The sequence below is a fragment of the Parus major genome, chromosome 24 (genome assembly GCF_001522545.3).
Source record: "Parus major isolate Abel chromosome 24, Parus_major1.1, whole genome shotgun sequence".
NCBI lineage: Eukaryota > Metazoa > Chordata > Aves > Passeriformes > Paridae > Parus > Parus major.
This window is the reverse complement of record NC_031792.1, coordinates 205,593-222,381: the sequence shown is the minus strand read 5'-3', so window position 1 is coordinate 222,381 and position 16,789 is coordinate 205,593. Positions and strand designations below refer to the sequence as shown.

General features: G+C 52.2%; 4 protein-coding genes across 8 annotated transcripts in view; 3 read left to right on the top strand and 1 right to left on the bottom strand.

The window, feature by feature from the left end:
- KMT2A (lysine methyltransferase 2A) overlaps positions 1-8,668 on the top strand; it is a 39,847-nt gene extending 31,179 nt beyond the window's left edge. Inside the window, exons 28-36 of one of the 2 annotated variants that reach the window (XM_033519728.1) lie at positions 227-307; positions 806-870; positions 1,246-1,416; positions 1,971-2,045; positions 2,317-2,491; positions 2,879-2,986; positions 3,428-3,511; positions 3,893-4,022; positions 4,378-8,668. In XM_033519728.1, coding sequence (XP_033375619.1) covers positions 227-307; positions 806-870; positions 1,246-1,416; positions 1,971-2,045; positions 2,317-2,491; positions 2,879-2,986; positions 3,428-3,511; positions 3,893-4,022; positions 4,378-4,653 — 1,165 coding nt within the window. In that variant the 3' untranslated portion in view covers positions 4,654-8,668. The remainder of the gene's footprint in view (positions 1-226; positions 308-805; positions 871-1,245; positions 1,417-1,970; positions 2,046-2,316; positions 2,492-2,878; positions 2,987-3,427; positions 3,512-3,892; positions 4,023-4,377) is intronic. The other variant, XM_015649736.1, reaches the window with a different exon arrangement.
- A 251-nt stretch (positions 8,669-8,919) lies between these two features.
- Positions 8,920-10,063, top strand: TTC36 (tetratricopeptide repeat domain 36). The gene is made up of 3 exons (XM_015649741.3): positions 8,920-9,082; positions 9,324-9,512; positions 9,581-10,063. Exons 1-3 carry the CDS (start codon positions 8,974-8,976, stop codon positions 9,847-9,849), a joined length of 567 nt encoding a protein of 188 aa, XP_015505227.1. The 5' UTR covers positions 8,920-8,973; the 3' UTR covers positions 9,850-10,063.
- Positions 10,064-10,163: 100 nt separating this feature from the next.
- TMEM25 (transmembrane protein 25) lies at positions 10,164-12,681 on the top strand. 4 transcript variants are annotated; one of them, XM_015649740.3, is made up of 6 exons: positions 10,164-10,436; positions 10,727-11,011; positions 11,248-11,535; positions 11,609-11,890; positions 11,993-12,079; positions 12,177-12,681. In XM_015649740.3, exons 1-6 carry the CDS (start codon positions 10,316-10,318, stop codon positions 12,248-12,250), a joined length of 1,137 nt encoding a protein of 378 aa, XP_015505226.1. In that variant the 5' UTR covers positions 10,164-10,315; the 3' UTR covers positions 12,251-12,681. The 4 variants fall into 4 exon arrangements, with proteins under 4 accessions (XP_015505226.1, XP_015505223.1, XP_015505225.1 ...); XM_015649739.1 differs by adding an exon at positions 10,537-10,643 and having other exon boundaries at positions 10,348-10,436; positions 11,609-12,079; XM_015649738.1 differs by adding an exon at positions 10,522-10,643 and having other exon boundaries at positions 10,348-10,436; positions 11,609-12,079.
- A 233-nt stretch (positions 12,682-12,914) lies between these two features.
- Positions 12,915-16,789, bottom strand: part of IFT46 (intraflagellar transport 46) — a 4,149-nt gene continuing 274 nt past the window's right edge. The window contains exons 2-11 of the mRNA XM_015649577.2: positions 16,496-16,686; positions 16,283-16,419; positions 15,557-15,631; positions 15,365-15,458; positions 14,913-15,041; positions 14,419-14,540; positions 14,282-14,348; positions 13,969-14,029; positions 13,611-13,696; positions 12,915-13,259 (exon numbers count right to left, since the gene is read on the bottom strand). Of these exons, the coding sequence (XP_015505063.1) occupies positions 13,164-13,259; positions 13,611-13,696; positions 13,969-14,029; positions 14,282-14,348; positions 14,419-14,540; positions 14,913-15,041; positions 15,365-15,458; positions 15,557-15,631; positions 16,283-16,419; positions 16,496-16,686 (1,058 nt within the window). The 3' untranslated portion in view covers positions 12,915-13,163. The remainder of the gene's footprint in view (positions 13,260-13,610; positions 13,697-13,968; positions 14,030-14,281; positions 14,349-14,418; positions 14,541-14,912; positions 15,042-15,364; positions 15,459-15,556; positions 15,632-16,282; positions 16,420-16,495; positions 16,687-16,789) is intronic.

The window sequence follows — 16,789 nt, the reverse complement described above, 5'->3', positions numbered from 1 at the left end:
TGCAAGTCAAGGCAAATTGCGAAGTGCAACTTTTGATTGATGTGGTACTGGAAGCATGATCTGGTTCTCTGCATCTTAGGAGCTGTTGTTGCTGCTTGTGTAGTTCTGCAGAACTGCCAAATCAATCTTGGCAGCTCCCAGTGGATCCATTCCTGCCTTCCAGTCTCATTTACGGCACACCTAAGTTGGCAGACATTTTGAATGTTCCCAAATCCTTTTCTTCCAGGACTCCTGCTGTGAAGGCAGATGCGCAGGATGCAGCCAGTGTTGATCAGCCGTTGCAAAATCCACATGGGCAGTCTGCAGGGTAAGGGATGAACAGACCTTCCTATATGATTCTGCTTGCTTGAGCTGAAGGGCATTTGTATGGAGAATGGAGGAAGTCTGGCATTCCTAGTTAAAATGCCTGTGGAGCTTTCAGTAGGGAATGTACAATCACATTTAGATGCAATATGGAAACATTTTGCATTAAGCTGAGTGTAGTTCTGAGAGGCTCATTCAGCAGTGTCTGATTGTGTGTTGCCCTACACCTTATTCCTGAGTGGGGCTGACATGAAAAGCAGGTCACAGGCTGTGTGAAATTAGGCTGCTGCCCACAGACTGTTAGAGGCTGCAAACAGAAATGCTACTGAGTAGAATCTTTTTGTTTGTTCATTTCCAAGTGAATTTATGTTAGAACATTTGATCTAGAAAAAGGTTCTTGTATCTGTCTAAGACTGCTGCACAGGGTTGGTGAGGAAATGAGGCAGGTTGTTAGCTATTTTTCTCCATGGTTTTCTCCATGTTCTCCTTCTTCCCTCCCAAGGCAACTGGCTGTGGTCCCTGAACCTCAATCAACACAGAACTCAATAAATGAGCAAGAAAATGCTGGTATGTTACTTTCTTCAAAAATACCTAGTCTCAGAAGTCTCCAGGACTGGGAAAATGATGTTTGAAGATTTGATTTTTACGTTTGTCACTCTGTCAGGAAAAGGGTCAGAGCTATTAGGTTGTGTTATCCTTGCTATAAAGGAAGCAGAGGTTTGTTTGCTGTTTGTTGGACTTGGACAAATAGTTTTGTCTCTGTTTTTAGTTTGTGAAAATTTCAGCACTTGAGATTTCACACTCTTACTGCAACACTCTCCAGAATTTTTTTCTTGGCTGGATTTGCTGGTCAAGGCAAAGGAAAAGGCAAGTCAGTAAGTTATTTTCAATTGTGGAACACCAGGTGTAAAAATCATTCTTTCCAATTCCCATCTTTTCTAGGCTCAAAAGCTCTCGAGGAAGAAGAGAGCACTTTTAGCTCCCCTCTTATGTTTTGGCTTCAGCAAGAACAGAAGAGGAAAGAGTGTCTTGGTGAGAAGAAACCGAAAAAAGGTTTGGTTTTTGAGATCTCTAGTGATGATGGCTTTCAGATCTGCGCAGAAAGCATTGAAGGTAAGAACCGCACAGTGTTGGGTTGTACTGGTTTTAGCTGTCCTTACTAGAAGTAAAATTATTACTTCTGAGGACCTCTTACTTGCTTTATTTATAGATGTTAAAAAAAAAGAGAGAAAGAGAAATCTCTTGGTTTACAGCCCTAGAACAATCCTAGTTCCTGATAATGTCTGTATGCTATTATTTTTCTTTTTATTTTGCAACATAATAGATTCTGTAACCCATAATATATATATATATATATATATATCACTGACACTTATTTTTTATCAGTTGACCAACGGTATTGAACCATAGTTTGTCAAGAAACAGGCTGTGTGGATCACCCAGAGGTAGTATTGGGTGTCCAGACTTTCCCTCCAGACCTATTACTGAACACCCTGCCTTATGCCAATGTGAATTTTTAAGAGGATGAAAGCAATTGGATCCAGGAATCTTAATTTATGGCCTGTGGAAAGTTGGAAACTTCATATTCTCCAATTAGTTTATTTAAATATGAGTATCCCAGCACTTGGGTACCCTGTCCCCATTTGTCACCTGTGTGTGTGCTGCAGATGCCTGGAAGTCGCTGACTGACAAGGTGCAGGAGGCCCGTTCGAATGCCCGCCTGAAGCAGCTGTCCTTTGCAGGTAACGGCCTGTGCTGAGCACGGGAGAACAAACAGATCTTTCATGAGGCTCTTAGAGTCTTAATAGTTCCAGTTAACCTGCTGCAGGCTTTATGGAGGGTAATTTCTTCCCAATGGAAGGATTAGAAGCTCTCACATAGAATGCAATAGCTAATACAGTGCTGCTGTGACAGCTGTGTGGTGTCCCAGCTCTTTGTGACAAGCTCCTGTATCTTCCTGCTCCAAGTCTGCACTTGAAATTAGTGTTTGTTGTGCTCTGTTTCTTGTTCCAGGTGTGAATGGTCTGAGGATGTTGGGGATTATCCATGATACTGTTGTGTTCCTGATAGAGCAACTGTACGGAGCGAAGCACTGCCACAATTACAAGTTCAGATTTCACAAGCCAGAGGAGGCCAATGAACCTCCTTTAAACCCACATGGCTCTGCTCGGGCTGAAGTCCACCTGAGGCAAGTGTGAGCCTTGTCAGCATTGGGGTTAATGGCCCTTTGGCTCCATAACTAACTCTGTGGCAGGGCAGGAGCAACAAATCTCTGCAGCACTAAAGTTCCATTAAGTGTTAACAACTGGCACATGAAAATCAACTCTTCAGCATCTTCAAATTCTGCACATTTTCCTGTGCCACTTTGTGGCCCTTTCCTTGGTTTACCAAAGCTTTCCTGGCTGAGGCTGTTACTGGAGGCTCTCAGAACCTGCTGTGTCTACCCCAATGCACAGGGCTTTAAGAGAGGGCAGAGTAGGGGAGGTGTGAGGCAGTAAACATGTCAGACTGTTGTGGCCACCATGTTTATTTTAAGTCAGTAAAACAAACTCCTTTTGGTCTCTTTAAATTACAGGAAATCTGCATTTGATATGTTTAATTTCTTGGCGTCTAAGCACCGACAGCCACCAGAATACAACCCAAATGATGAGGAAGAGGAAGAAGTGCAGCTGAAATCAGCCCGGTATGCAGCAGAGCTTAAAGGTTCCAAGGGGAAAACAGTGTCAGGGTGTTAAAATTAGCAGATTTGGCTTTAAGGGTTGTGTGCTTTGAGGGGTATTTAAACATTGAAAGCTGCCAAGCACTGCCAGACTAGAGGTGACTTCTGCAAAAACAAGAGAAGTGACAGCTGAAGGTAACCACCAGCTTGGTCTGCCTTCAAATGCTTCTTTTCCTTGCTAATGTAAAACAATCTGATGGGAATTTGAAGAGGAAAGGGAGGAAATTATCTTTTACATCTATATATATTAAAACAGTGCATTAATTTTGATTGTGTTCTCTGTAGGCTGCAGTATCACAATCTATAAATCTCTCTGTCTTGGAAAGTGCCCCAGATTATCTGGCACAGATAGCATGGCACAGTCTCAAATACAGGTCATCACTTAGCAGTGCCCCTTTGTTCTAGGAGGGCGACCAGTATGGATCTGCCGATGCCCATGCGCTTCCGGCACTTGAAGAAGACCTCCAAGGAGGCAGTTGGTGTCTACAGGTACGGTTTTGCTCTTGTACCATTGCCCATAGGAGAGAGGAAGGTGGAAACTGGAAACCTCCTGTGAAGCCAGACCGCAAAATTAAGGGGAAAAGCAGACCTGGGGATTTTCCCCTCTTCCTTCTCCCTGCCCAAGTTATGTATTTGAAAAGTAATCCTCAGCACAGACCACTTGCTCCTTGCTGGCTTTGCTTTGGCAACAGCTCAGGTGTGGGCAGAGTGACCTGCTGGTGTTCTTGTTAGTGTTCCCTTAGAGAAGGCTTAACAGTACCACTGTGGTCCTTGTCACAAACAGCCTGTCTTCTGCAGCCTTTGCAATCTGATGTTCCTGAACTTTGCTTGTTTTGTTTGAAATAATTCTCTTTTCTTGTTGCATTTTAGGTCTCCTATCCATGGCCGGGGTCTGTTCTGCAAAAGGAACATCGATGCAGGTGAGATGGTGATCGAATATTCAGGCAATGTCATTCGCTCCATCCTCACTGACAAACGAGAGAAATACTACGACAGTAAGGTGAGTTTTGCATTTTTGTGGATGTTCTTAAAGAGTTTGGGAGAGCTAGAAAGTGGCTGTGAAGGTAGGACAGGCCTATATGAAAATTCTGTTGGAAACATCTCAAACTGTATTTACTGACTTATTTTCATTCTTGCTGGAGCTTTAGAGGCACTTCATTCCCTTCTGTGATCTGGACAAGGTCTCAGATTAGTCTCAGTGAATGTGGGAATGAAATGTTTCAGGCAGGAGTGTGTGAGGCCCAGTGGAGTGAGGCTACAGACACTGCCTCCGAGCTATCCTCAGAGCTGGGCTGTGTGCTGGGGTGGTTTTGCCTCTCTGCCTGCACTAATCCTCCCCTGTCCTCCCTGCACAGGGCATTGGGTGCTACATGTTCCGCATTGATGACTCTGAGGTGGTGGATGCCACCATGCACGGGAACGCGGCTCGCTTCATCAACCACTCCTGTGAGCCCAACTGCTACTCCCGGGTCATCAACATCGATGGCCAGAAACACATCGTCATCTTTGCCATGCGCAAGATCTACCGAGGGGAAGAGCTCACCTATGACTATAAGTTCCCCATTGAAGACGCCAGCAACAAACTGCCCTGTAACTGCGGTGCCAAGAAGTGCAGGAAGTTTTTAAACTAGAACTTCCATGAGATGCAAGTGAGCCCTGCAGGGCCTGGGGTGAACCAAAGCTTTGAGTGAGCGAGGCCCTCCCCGGCCACTCAGATGGGACAGAGAGGCCAGAAGCAGGAGTGAAGATGGACTGGGCTCAGGGACCTGAGACTGGCAGCTGTGTTTGTCCGAGTCCACATCTTCATGTCTCGCATGTGCACACTCACCCTTGTGAGAGACATGGGCGGCTGGAGAAGATCCTCAGCATGGTTATGTTTTTGCTATTCTCATTTCCCCCCGCCTCCATATTTGTTTCTCAGCGTGGGGCTAATGAGTGGGAGAGGAGAGGGGAGGTCACACCAGGCTTAGGCACAGGGCAGCAGTCATGGGTCGTGTCCCTGTCTCTGTCTCCTGGCCAGAGCTCTCCTTCCTAGGGGTGAGTCAGTGGTTGGGTAGTGCAGTGTTTGAGCCTGCCTCCTGGGGAGAAGGGCTGTGCCTCACCAGTGGCCCCTTGGGACTGTCTGCAAAACACTATGTGTGAGTGGGAGTAGGTGTGCTGCCTGCTCGGGGGCGCGGGGCGCTGGCTCGGCTGCTCATGAGGAGAGCAGGACAGAGCAGCCCACAACTAGACACAAGAAGAATTTGGCTGACATCTTGCTCTGAAATCCCTGCCTGAGAGCAGGGGAACTCCTGGCATTCTTTGGCAAAGAGGGCTTGTGCTAACAGTTGGGGCACTGTAAATCTTTGCCAACAAAGGCTCCCGTTCACCAACACTCTCCCTCTGCAGCCATGTGGGAGGGAAGTGGTCCTCTGGGTCCTGTCTCCAGCAGCTGGCTTCCTCCTCTGTCCAGCAAGCTCCTGGCACAGCCAGCCAGCAGTGTCTCAAGGAACTGGACAGAGGTCTGTAGAGAGAGAAGGGGAGTGCAAGCCAGTCCCGGCCTTGGCTGCACACCGTTGTAGAGCAGGAGCTAGGAAGGACTGCTGTGGGGACACCTTCTCTCCGCTGTGCCACAGTGGCCCAGGCCTGTGGGAGGCAGGCAGGAGAGTGACCCTGCAGCCAGGTGCCTGTCATGGTCAGTTGTCTGGGTGTAGTCATGTTGTATTCCCCAGAAGACACAGCAAGGGCAAAAACGGAGCCAAAGTTCTTTGCAAAGGCAAGGCCAAGCGCCAGCCAGCCTCGTCCACGCAGCATCCCGAAACGCATAGGAACCGCAGGAGGCATTGACACAGTGGATGAGGAGCCAGGCCAGATCTGACCAAGCTGAGGGACACTACTATCCTGGTTGGAGCAGTCTGAGTCCTCCTCCCCATGGGGTCTGTGCCTCAGAGCAAAACCAGAGAGACAAATGAGAGACCCAAGCCTGACAGTGACAACATTGGATTCTGCTCTGTTCTGTTTACAGTTTAGTATTTAAGGTTTTATAAATGTAAATATATTTTGTATATTTTTCTATGAGAAGCACTTCATAGGGGAAAGCACTTATGACAAGGCTTTTTACAGTGGTATTATCCTAATTTAAGAGAATCTCTTTTTAATGATTTTTTTATTTTCATAGGACGGTTCTAGGAAATACCTGGCTGGAAACAGTCTGAGCCTTTCTCCAGTGGGGGGGTTACTTTAGTTTTGTTTTCTACTCTTGTTCTGCCTTTTTGACTTCAGTAACTGTCTCCGGGAGGGTTGACTGGACCTTAAACTGTATTTGCCCATAAGGACAGGGGCAGGAGGGAGATCTGCCCAGCACGGTATGAGTTTGGCTCTGTGGGAGGACAGTGTGTGACTTGTGCAGACGGTTTGATTCTGCCTTGCCTGCCCTGGTATCCTGCTTGGGTTTAAAAAGGAAAAGCAAGACAGGATGAGACCTGAGTCTGGATTGGCCTTCCCCTTTGCTGGGTGGCCAGTCTGAGACACACACCTCCTGCCACAGTCTGTCCTTCGAAGGCAGATGGGTTTTTCTGCACAGACGGGAAAGCAGAAAGCGCCCTCGCTTTTGCAAGCTTTCATGGTGGTTAGGTTGCAGTCGTTACAGGAGCTACTCTTCCTGGAGCTGATGTATCCGAGGGCTACTCTGAACCGGCACTGGCAGTTGGTGGGGAAGGGACCAGGAGTGCCTGCTGACTCCCCAGGTCTCTCAAAGGGGCATCCCCCATCCACACCTCTCTGGTCTTGAGGCTTCTTCCTCTGCCCTGAGAAGGAAAAGCAGCGCTTGGAGGTTTGGAACTTGCCTATTTCCTTTTGTTATTGCACTGTGTGAGGATAATTTGTTGGTAACTGTTGAAAGCAAAGTCACATTGACGCTGCATTTGTTACTGAGATGATTTGATGCACTGACAGTTTGGGAACGCACATACTTTGAGGAGCCCAGAGAGTGCCCACCCAGGGGATCTGGGCCCCATGGCCCCGGGCACAGCTGCTCTTGGCCCTTTTCCTTCCGTTTCTGACACGGGGCGGGGGCATGGCCCTCGCCATGGCAAAGCCCCTGAATTTATCCCAGAGCTCAGCTACACTTTCTCACCCCCTGCGCTGCTGCTGCCTCCCGATTTCCTGGAGGAGGAGGACGTTCCACTGGGAAGCACTGCCCAGAGCCACGCCACATGGGGAGAAGTGGGAAGGAGGGTCGAGGGGAGCGCTGTGCCTCAGGAGTCCCCCAAGATCCAAGTGCCAGGCAACCTCCTCCCACCGGGACCAGCCGAGCCAGCGGGCTGCCCGCTTTGCTGCTATTCCCGTTGCGGCTGCCTCGGCAGGAGCCGCTGTGGCCAGTGAAACTGTCTGTACCCCAGGGAGCTGCACCCGCCGTGGCCAGCCCGGGCCCGTGGGGCAAGTGGCAGCAGGGCTGGGGCAACCAGGGCAGCTGAGCCCACCCACCCTCAGCCCGGGCTGGCCAGGAGCACCCAGCTCCCCGTGTATGAATGTATATTTTATAAGGACTGACACAGATCATGGTATCTGAAAATATTAAAAAAGGAACCTTAGGGTGTTTTTGTTTTTGTTTGTTTTTTTTTTACAAACCGACATGTTTTTTTTAAAGGAGAAGCGGGTCATTGCAAAGGGCTGGGTATCTTTTCTTTCTGGTTTTCTTTCATTTCAAAGCAATATCAAGTTCTTCAGCAGGACGGTTTGTGCAGAATCATGCCATTCACCCATACACTGGTCCACTCTCAACACTTGCAAATTTTTTTATAACTATAAATACAGTATATATAGGAACTAATATAGTAATGCACCGTGTAATGAAGCCTAGTTCAGTATCGGTTCATGGCTTTTAATTCTCTTTAACACTATAGATAAGGATTGTGTTACAGTTGCTCACGGCTCTGGGAAAGCCTTGCTGCTCATTCCCCACCGGCAGCCAGGGCCGGAAGCTGGGAGCGGGTGGCTCTGCCTTTCCTGGCCCTTCTTGTTACAGTCAGTACTTGTACAACTTGGTTTCTTCCTTTCCTTCCTCGTTTTGGTTATGAATGTTGGGGTACCACCTACATATAGGGAAAAATGTGCTCTGTGCTTTCCTGGTATCTTTTTAACAAGGTACAGTAGCTTCGTCTATCAGCCGAGAACTATACTTGTGGTGTTTCTTTTATTGAACTTACAGTCTCTTTAGTAACTACAGATAGGTGAATAATTGTTTAAAAAAAAGCAAAAAAAAAAAAAGCAAAAAAAAAAAAAAAGCTGTGCAAAGACAAGGTTATGTTCTAGAAATACATTTCTTGACAACTTATCATGTATAACAACTTATTTTTTCTTGTGTTCTTCCAGTCTACTGGTTGTTTGGTTTTTTGGTTCTGTTTTTTTGATTTTTTTTGGTTTTTTTTTAAAGAGGAAACGTGTCTGAAGTACATCAGTGTTAACTCCCTGCCACAGGGAAGAAGGAAATACTTTAATAGTTAAAAAAAATGCTGAAAGCTCTGCAAAAGACTGAATGTAAAAATAAAAAGTGTACATAGTTGTAAAAAAAAAAAAAAAGGAGTTTTTAAACATGTTTATTTTCTATGCACTTTTTTTTATTTAAGTGATAGTTTAATTAATAAACATGTCAAGTTTATTGCTGCAGAGGGCTCTCTCCATTTCTTCTTGAGAACTAAGGAGCTGCCACTTCTCCAGGACACTCACAAGGCATGGGAGCAGCCGCTGGCCAGCACCAAGGACAGCACGGGGTTTTGAGTGAGGAGCCCTTAGCTCCAGTGTGTGTGGGTGACCTTGGCTGCTCTTGGGGGCACTGGCCAGGTGGTGGGGCCTCACACCCGGGCTGCCATAGGGCGACACAAGGTGAAGTGGGGCCGGCAGTGTGAACATTAACTCGGCTGTGGCAGCCTGCTTGTGCCTGCAGCCTTGTCACAGGCCTCAGTGGCAGCAGCATGGCCACGGCAAACGACAGGGCCGTCCTGCAGACCATCTTTAACCCCAGCACCCCTTTTGGGGATATCCCAGGGTTGGATGAGGAAGAGGAAGATGTCCAGGATGAAGGTGAGTGATGCTGCAGCAGGTTCCTGCTGGAATTGCCAGCGGGGTCCCCATGGGGCAGGTGGGCAGGGAAGGAGGCTCTTCAGGCTGGGAGCAGTGCCTGCTTGAGGCTGGACAGCAGCACTCTACCCCGTGTCTGTTCCCTTCCTGGACAGGGAGTGTAGGGTGGCAGTGGGACGGGGCCCCGTGGGTCGTCCTGGTGCCTCCCCTTCCCAGTCAAGGTCTCCCATTTATATTGCAATAGTGGAAGCTTTTCCATTGGAGCTGCTGGATCAAGTCCGGGAGCTGGAGCTGCAGGGAGTTTCTGCGGCTGAGTCAGGAGACATAAGCACGGCCCTGGAGCGGTTCAGCGAGGCCATTCGCCTGCTGCCTGAGCGTGCCTCGGGCTACAATAACCGGGCCCAAGCCCTACGCCTGCGCGGGGACGTGGCAGGTGAGCAGCGCGGTCCGGGTGGTCTCCCGGTACCCCCAGCCCCCACCGATGCCTCCCCTCGTTGCTAGGCGCCCTGCAGGACCTGGACGCTGCCATACGCCTGAGCCGCGGCCGCGGGCGTGCTGCCTGCCAGAGCTTCGTGCAGCGCGGCCTCATCCACCGGCTGCAGGCGCGGGACGAGGATGCCCGGCGGGACCTGGAGCGCGCAGCGCGCTTGGGCAGCGCCTTCGCCCGACAGCAGCTCGTTCTGCTCAACCCCTACTCTGCGCTCTGCAACCAGATGCTCTCCGAGATGCTCGGTCGGCTGCGCAACCCCGATGGCACTGGAAGCGACTGAGACGGGCAGGAGATGGGCCAGGCAGAGAGTGGGCCGGGTAGAGCCGTGTTCCTGAGCTGGCCCACGCAGACATGACCAGAAAAGGTCCACGTCAGGTGCCAGAGCTTCTGTTCCTCCTCCTGGCTAACAGCCAGGAACTGGAAAGTACCAAAGCCCCTTGCTGTGTTTGTCTCGCTCTGCTCCACCCCGAATAAATCTCCCTCTGTTCCCGGCACCTGGGCTCCGCTTGTGACATTGCAGGCATTGTGGTGTGATTCCCAAGCGTGCACAGCCCCGGTGAGATGGGTGGCGCGCTGGGTGCAAGTTTGGGCCCTTTTCCTTGAAGAGGGGAGACTAGAAGCAGGGGGACGCGCACAGCCGGGCCCGGCCGGACAGCCTCCGGCCGCTCCGGGGCGGCACCGCCGGCCCCGCGGCTGCGCGCAGCAATCCCGCCCAGGGAAGGCGGGGACGGGGACCGGCGAGAGGGATGAGCGCTCGCAGCCGGGCTGGGGCCCGCCCCTGCGCCGCATGCACTGCCCTGCGTGCCGGGGCCCAGGCTCAGAGCCGCACTGCAGACCGGGCTGGACACGGCGGCAGCAGTGCTGTAGGTAAGGTGCAGCTGGGCCACGTCCTCCGACCCTGCTGTGTACTGGAACGCTGAGCGTGGTGGACGCCCTCATGCCCCTGCTCTAGCTGCCTCTCTCGTAGCGCTGAGCACGGCTGATACAACATGGGGTGTCCCAGGGGCTGGCCGGGGACTGCCCTCTCCCTCCTGCTGCTACTGCTGCTCAGCCTCCTGGCGCTCTGCTTGGCAGGTGAGGCTGCGGTGGGTTCTGCTGCGTGACTCCGGGAGCAGGACCCCTGCCGCAGCTCTGATGTGCCGTGGGCTCTCCGGCAGCACTGGAGGAAGTGGACCCCACCATTGCCGGGCAGCCGCGAGCAGTGTGCACCCTGCAGGAGGGCGAGAGTCGTACCTTCACCTGCTGGGTTCCCCGGCCAGTCCCCGATGCCACACTGGCCTGGTACCTCAGCGGTCACAAACAGGAAGTCAACCTCTCGACTGCGGACACTGCCAGCATCCTCACCCTCACCGGCCAGCCATCTGACCACCAGCTGAACTGCTCCCTGACCAACCCGACCTCCAGTGAGACCTACAACGCCTCCATCCTTCTCAATGTGCAGTGTAAGGTCTGCGGTGCTGGCCTGCTCCAGACTGGGATGTGGGGAGGGTGTGTGGGGCTCCCATCCAGCTCGGGCAGGACCATAACCTCCATCCATCACAGCCATAGCAGGGCACCTTGTCAGTCTTGTGCAAATGAGGTAGACAAGTGCTCCTGGACCCAGGTGAGACAAATCCTGCTCCTAGCTGTGTTGCTCCCCCATCCTTCCTGCCCATCTCACTGCCTGTTTTTTACCTAGATAAGCCAGAAATCCTGCAGGAAGGCACCCACTACCAGCAGGTCAGGGGTGCTGGCCTTCTACTGCTTTTTGTGCTGGTGCAAGCCAACCCACCTGCCAGCATCACCTGGGTGAACCAGGATGGGCATGCAATGGCCAACACCTCCAAGTTTCTCCTCCTGGGTGCCACAAGCTACCCAGGGCTGGCCAACCACTCTCTCCACATCCATCTCAGCTGCACCGCTGGAAACCTCTCCATCAGTGCAGCCGACAGTGTGGGCATCACCACTGCCTCTCTCCTGCCCACAGGTAACTGTTGAGGGATAAGCATGGTGCAATGGCCCCGTGGAAGGATGCTGAGGGGTCTGTGCTGACCGTGCAGGTCTGCTGGATGCCCGCGTGGAGCTGCCTGTCCTGGGTGTTGCCATTGGAGCAGCTCTGGCCCTAGCTGCCTTGCTCAGCCTGGGCTTCTGTGCTGCCTGCCTGGCATGCCGCTTGCCCAAGCATGTGCGAGGTCCGGGGCAAGCAGGAGGGAACAGTCCACCCAGCCAACGCTCCCACTGCAGCAGCTCTGAGGCCCCGCAGCCCCAGGGTATACATCTGCCCCGCCAAACCCGGTCCCTGCCACCCAACCTGCGCCTCAGTGACCTAGCACAGGATGAAGGTAAAACCCTGATGTGCCAGTGCAGCAAGACACGTGAGGCCACCAGGTCCTGCCTGGGTGAGGGACAGATGTCCTGGCTCTCATCCCTTTGCTTCCCTGCAGCTTCCCCCAAGGATGGAGGAGCTGGTGCTAGGGGGGAAGAGAGTGCCCTGCTGGGACTGGAAAAACCCCTGGTCCTCAGCAAGCTTGGTAAGGGGAGCAGGTGGGCAAAGAGCCCCAAAAGATGTGTTGTGAGACATGGAGATCTGTGGCTGCCCTAACAGGCAATGAGTTCTTTGTCCTGCAGGTTTTGTCCAGCTCCCGATGTCTGGGCGCATCTACAAAGTGCCCAGCATGAGCAGTGATGAGATCTGGCTGTGAGCTGCAGTGTGGTGCCAGTGAGGCAGGGCTGCCCGGCACCAGGTACGTACCAGCCCCTGGAGCCGAGCAGCTGAGGGTGCCAGCAAGGCCATGATGGGAAGCAGGAGCTAACCAGCCCCAGCTCCGTGCTGTGCTATGCAATGCAGGGCTCGGGAGCTGCTCTGTCAGCCAAGGCATGGTTTTATGTAGTCCATGAACTTTACCAATATTCTGTTACAATCCAAATGCATCAAAGCTGTTAACAGCCAGGCTCTAAGCACTACCATTCCTCCTGGGGTAAAGCCAAGCACCAGCTTTGCTTTAGCAGCTGTGTGACATGCTGCATGATCCTCTTTGCTCCTGTCCCTGCTGCTGTGGCAGACGGGTGGGAGGTCAGCAGAGCAGGGGCTGGGGAGAGCCGTCCCAACAGCAATAAACTGAATTCAAGCATCTGTGTGGTGCTGCACAGGTTATTTCTGACTGGCAGGAACTAAGGGACTGTTCTCAACAGGAAAGGGGATTCAAAAATAAGGAGCAGAGGAGGTTCAAGATCTCCAGGTCAGAGTTTGCAACACCCTGAGCAGATATGAGTGTTGTGTCTGAGTGTGGAATTTATTCCTGTTGCTCCAGCCCTTGTAGCAGGTGCTCAAGGAGCCTCTGCTCTGCAGCACCTGTGACACAGAAAGTCTGACACAGGGAAAAGCTGGTTTAATCCTGAACTCCTTGGGATCAAGTAAAAAATTGAGCCATTATGTAGCTTCTGCAACAAATACGGTGAGTCAAGTCCTACTCCCTAACACAGAACAGTCCAGCAATGTTTCTAAGACCAGAGAGGCTTCTGATTTGCTGTGTGGTATCTCCCAACCTGCTCTGGGTCCATGTCAGTGTCCAGCAGCAGATGGTGATCCAGGAGATGAGGCTTTAATGTGAAGCATCAATTAAAGCTCAACACCTCTGACTCTGCTGCTTGTGAGGGTGGGTTGGATGGTGGGCTCCTGCCCTTCTGCCCATCAGCCAGGGGCTTGAAGTGCTGCAGGGAAAAGAACATGCTCATGCAAAGATTTGACTCCCACTGCTCAGAGCATACACATGAATCTGAATGTGCTGGCCACACTGGCTCTGGGTTGTGTGCTCAGCAGTCAGCCCAAGAAGATGCATTCTGGCTTGCATTGGCCTGTTGAACAACATGGCACCTCAGCCCAGAGCGCAGCCTAGCTCCCTGTGTCAGGCAGAGGCACCAGGGAGAAGAGCAGCTAAGAACGTGTTCTCTGGGGCCCACCAGCCCTTTGCACACTCCCACTGTCACCACAGAGCCGAATGTGAAGGGACCAGCTGTGTAGTGCTGTTAGCTGGACAAGCAGCAGTGGGTGGAGCCACATACCTGTGAGTTCTTGAACTCCAAGAACAGGGAGAAGAGGACATGCAGAGGGTGGATCCGGCTCTTGTAGACAGGGATGTCCAGAATGGCTGCGGGTGAGATCAGAAGCATGTGAGGGCACCTGGTCTGTACTGCCCCACACAGAGCATTGTCACAAAGGGCTGAGCTCCCCACTGCCCACCATCACCTGGGGCTCCATGCACCAAAGACTGCAGACCCCTGCAGTACAAGAGCCCACCTCCCACTGAAGCAGCAGGGAATGATCCTGACTGTTCAGGGCTGAGCCTGCAGCTAAAACTCTCCCAGTGAGAGTGCCAGGCCAGCATCACATTGAGTCAGCAGCACAGCCTCCCCAGCTCACCACAGATCATGTCGATGTATTCGGCAAGGTCACAGCTCATCTCTGCGGTCGGAAGACCCACCTGGAACAAACAGGGCTGTCAGATCTGCTCCCAGACCACAGGAGCCTCGGAGCATACAGAGGCCACTGGGACAGCAACTGGGAATTCCAGTGTTGGGCTGCTCCTCAGCTTCTGCCAAGGGCAGAGTCGTGAGGAGGAGCAAGCCCAAGAGGACTGGGCTGTGGGATGGAGCAGGCACACAGCTTTCATGGCAGATGGTTTCTAAGACCATGCACTGAGCTAACAACTGGTCACCCAGTTGTTACAATATACCTTTCCCAGGAGCTCCTCAAATTCTGGTGACCATTCCTGCATCAGGGTCTCGATGTCAGGCATTGGCCTGCCAGGGAAGAGAAGAACATCAGCTTCAGGATCACACACAACCTTCCACTGCTACCATCAGGGCTCACCTGGAGTAATGGACTGTGGCAGGAGGTTTGCAGCGATGCAGTTCAGTAATACTTTCAATCCAGCTCTCAATGGCTTTGGGGTTCTTTTCTGCATTCTCCAAACTCTTCACTTTTATCTGCTGCTAAAACATAAATATAAACCTGGAAGTGTTTCATTGTGTTTTGGGGCTTTTTGGGAAAGCTACATCCACTCCTGGTGAACCAGGCCTTCTCTTTCCCAGCTACACTTCACCAACAGATTTCTGCAGGCAAAATGCCAACTAAAACTGGGTATGAACAACCAAAAGGAAATAAAGCATCACCTGAAGTGAACAAACCCAGAGTTTGTATCAAGATTTGACTGAAGCAAGGCTCAGACCCACTGCAGTTTAAAACTATGGATTAAAGCAAAAGGTCTGGTTTTGCTGCTTTTAAAGTCAAGTTCTCAGTTGTAAGACTACTATGGTTTTACTATAGTAAGTGTGTAGCAAGTGACCTCCCTCTCCCTGACTCACTGTGATGTTGTGCTGCTTGGAGTTCTCTGTCAGCCAAAGGGAAAGCACGGTGGGATCTGACTGCTTGGTTGAGGGCTCATCCAGGACCAGCAGGCCAAGGTTGTCAGGCTTGCCATCGGGACGAGGAACCTGCAGGAGAACAGAGCCCTTTTCTCTGTGGAGTCCAGGGCAGGTTTGCACAGTGCCTTCCCGTGGGCTCTCTCAGATGTGCATTCTAAGTGTGGTGCTGCCCGAAAAGCAGTGTTGGAGAAGGAAAAATCCAGGCTTTGCCTCAAGTTACCCAAGTGCTGTTTGAGAGGTGACCAAACTATCAGTGTAGTTTTCCAGCTCTCCAGCCATCATGTCTGACAGAGCAGGGACAGACCAGACCCCAGGCTGGACAGGTGCTCTGACCCTGTGCTCCACCTCAGTCTGTGGGGCAGAACAAAGAGAGGAATCTGAAGAAACTGTACCTTTAGGAATGCATCAATATCTCCAACAGCAGGAATAAAGTCTGGAATAAAAGGCTGCAGCTTGTGCTCAATCTCTATTGTTTTGGGAGTGTACCTGGAAAAAAACACCACCACAGCATGGGTGACTAGAAACTGTGCTGCAATAATTGACACAAAAGAGAGCCATGAGCAAGCTAAGATTCTTCCATTCACCTCTTGATGTATTCAAAGAGATCTCTGATTTCAGAAGACACTTGCAGGTAGTCAAAATCTGCTGGATTGAAGTCACTGAAAAAAGGAAGAGAGTAGAGGGAAAAGATTAACTTGTGGCAAGTTCTGTACAACAGAAACCAGGCCCCAGTTGGGGCAGACAAATGTGGGAAGCTGAACCACCAGGCAGTAAGCCCTCTCTGGAAAACACTTCTTGCACAGGGAAAGCATTATTTGGCCCCGTTTTGCTTTGGACCTGCTCACCAAGAAAAGCACATGAGTGGTGGACATCTGAGATCATTCAATCCCACACAGGGCTGTCAAAAGGGGGCTAAGTTCTCTGCACAAAGGCAGCAATAGAACAGCAATTAGGGGGTCAGCAATAGCTTTGAAGTTCAAAAGGATGGAGAAGAATTATGAGGATCTGAGTGACATGTTGGAGATAGTCCTTCCCTTTTCTGGACTTCTCCTGCCAGCCATGCCTGGCTTAAACTTTGGATCACTCCTGCTCTACCTCTGCTGGGCACAGCAAACAAGCCCGGGACTGGTTCACCCCCTGGAGGAGCCACCACCCTGGAGCATCAGGGACGAGGAAACAGGAGTTGCCTGTCCCGATGCTCACGACTCCGCTCACCCTCGTGGGTGCAGGGGAAACCAGTGGAGCCGACAGGGCCCGAAAGGCACCGACCAGCGTTAGCCCCTGTCCCCCTGGCCAGGAACACCGCTCACCCCTCCAACGCGGCCCCCTGCTCCTCCGAGTCCTCCTCCGAGTCGCTCTCCGAGGAATCTTCCTCCGAGTCCTCATCGTCCTCGTCGTCATCCTCGCTGAAGGTGGCTGGGCCGGGGAGGTGTGCCGCTGCCTCCTCCTGGACGAGAGAACCGGGTCTCACGGCACATCACCGACTCTCACCGGGCCGTTCCCCGCTCCCGCTGCTCTCGTACCTTCCCCCCGCTGCCCCGATCGCCGCTCCCGCACTCGGCCGCTCCGACCGACACCCCGGGCCGACGGGAGTCCCGCAGGCGGCCCGCGCCCCCCGCCCGAGGCGAGCGGGCTCCGGGGTCGGTCTCAGGCAGCTCCAGGCTCTCGTCGTACGGCTGGTTCTCCACCGGGCGGGGCTGCGCCGAGAGGTAAACTCAGGGGCGGCGCGGCCCGGAACGGCGCCCACATCCAACGCCCGCCCGCCGCGTCCTGCCGCTCTGTGTCCCGTACCCGACCTCCGCCCGCTCCCCCGTGTC

Bases quoted from the DNA above. Each gene is read 5' to 3' on its own strand.
- TTC36 (XM_015649741.3), top strand. From the start codon at position 8,974: ATGGCCACGGCAAACGACAGGGCCGTCCTGCAGACCATCTTTAACCCC. The intron at 9,083-9,323 runs GTGAGTGATGCT...ATATTGCAATAG, and splicing joins GGAAGATGTCCAGGATGAAG to TGGAAGCTTTTCCATTGGAG. The intron at 9,513-9,580 runs GTGAGCAGCGCG...CCTCGTTGCTAG, and splicing joins CCTGCGCGGGGACGTGGCAG to GCGCCCTGCAGGACCTGGAC.
- TMEM25 (XM_015649737.3), top strand. From the start codon at position 10,316: ATGAGCGCTCGCAGCCGGGCTGGGGCCCGCCCCTGCGCCGCATGCACT. The intron at 11,536-11,608 runs GTAACTGTTGAG...CTGACCGTGCAG, and splicing joins TGCCTCTCTCCTGCCCACAG to GTCTGCTGGATGCCCGCGTG. The intron at 12,080-12,176 runs GTAAGGGGAGCA...TTTGTCCTGCAG, and splicing joins CCTGGTCCTCAGCAAGCTTG to GTTTTGTCCAGCTCCCGATG.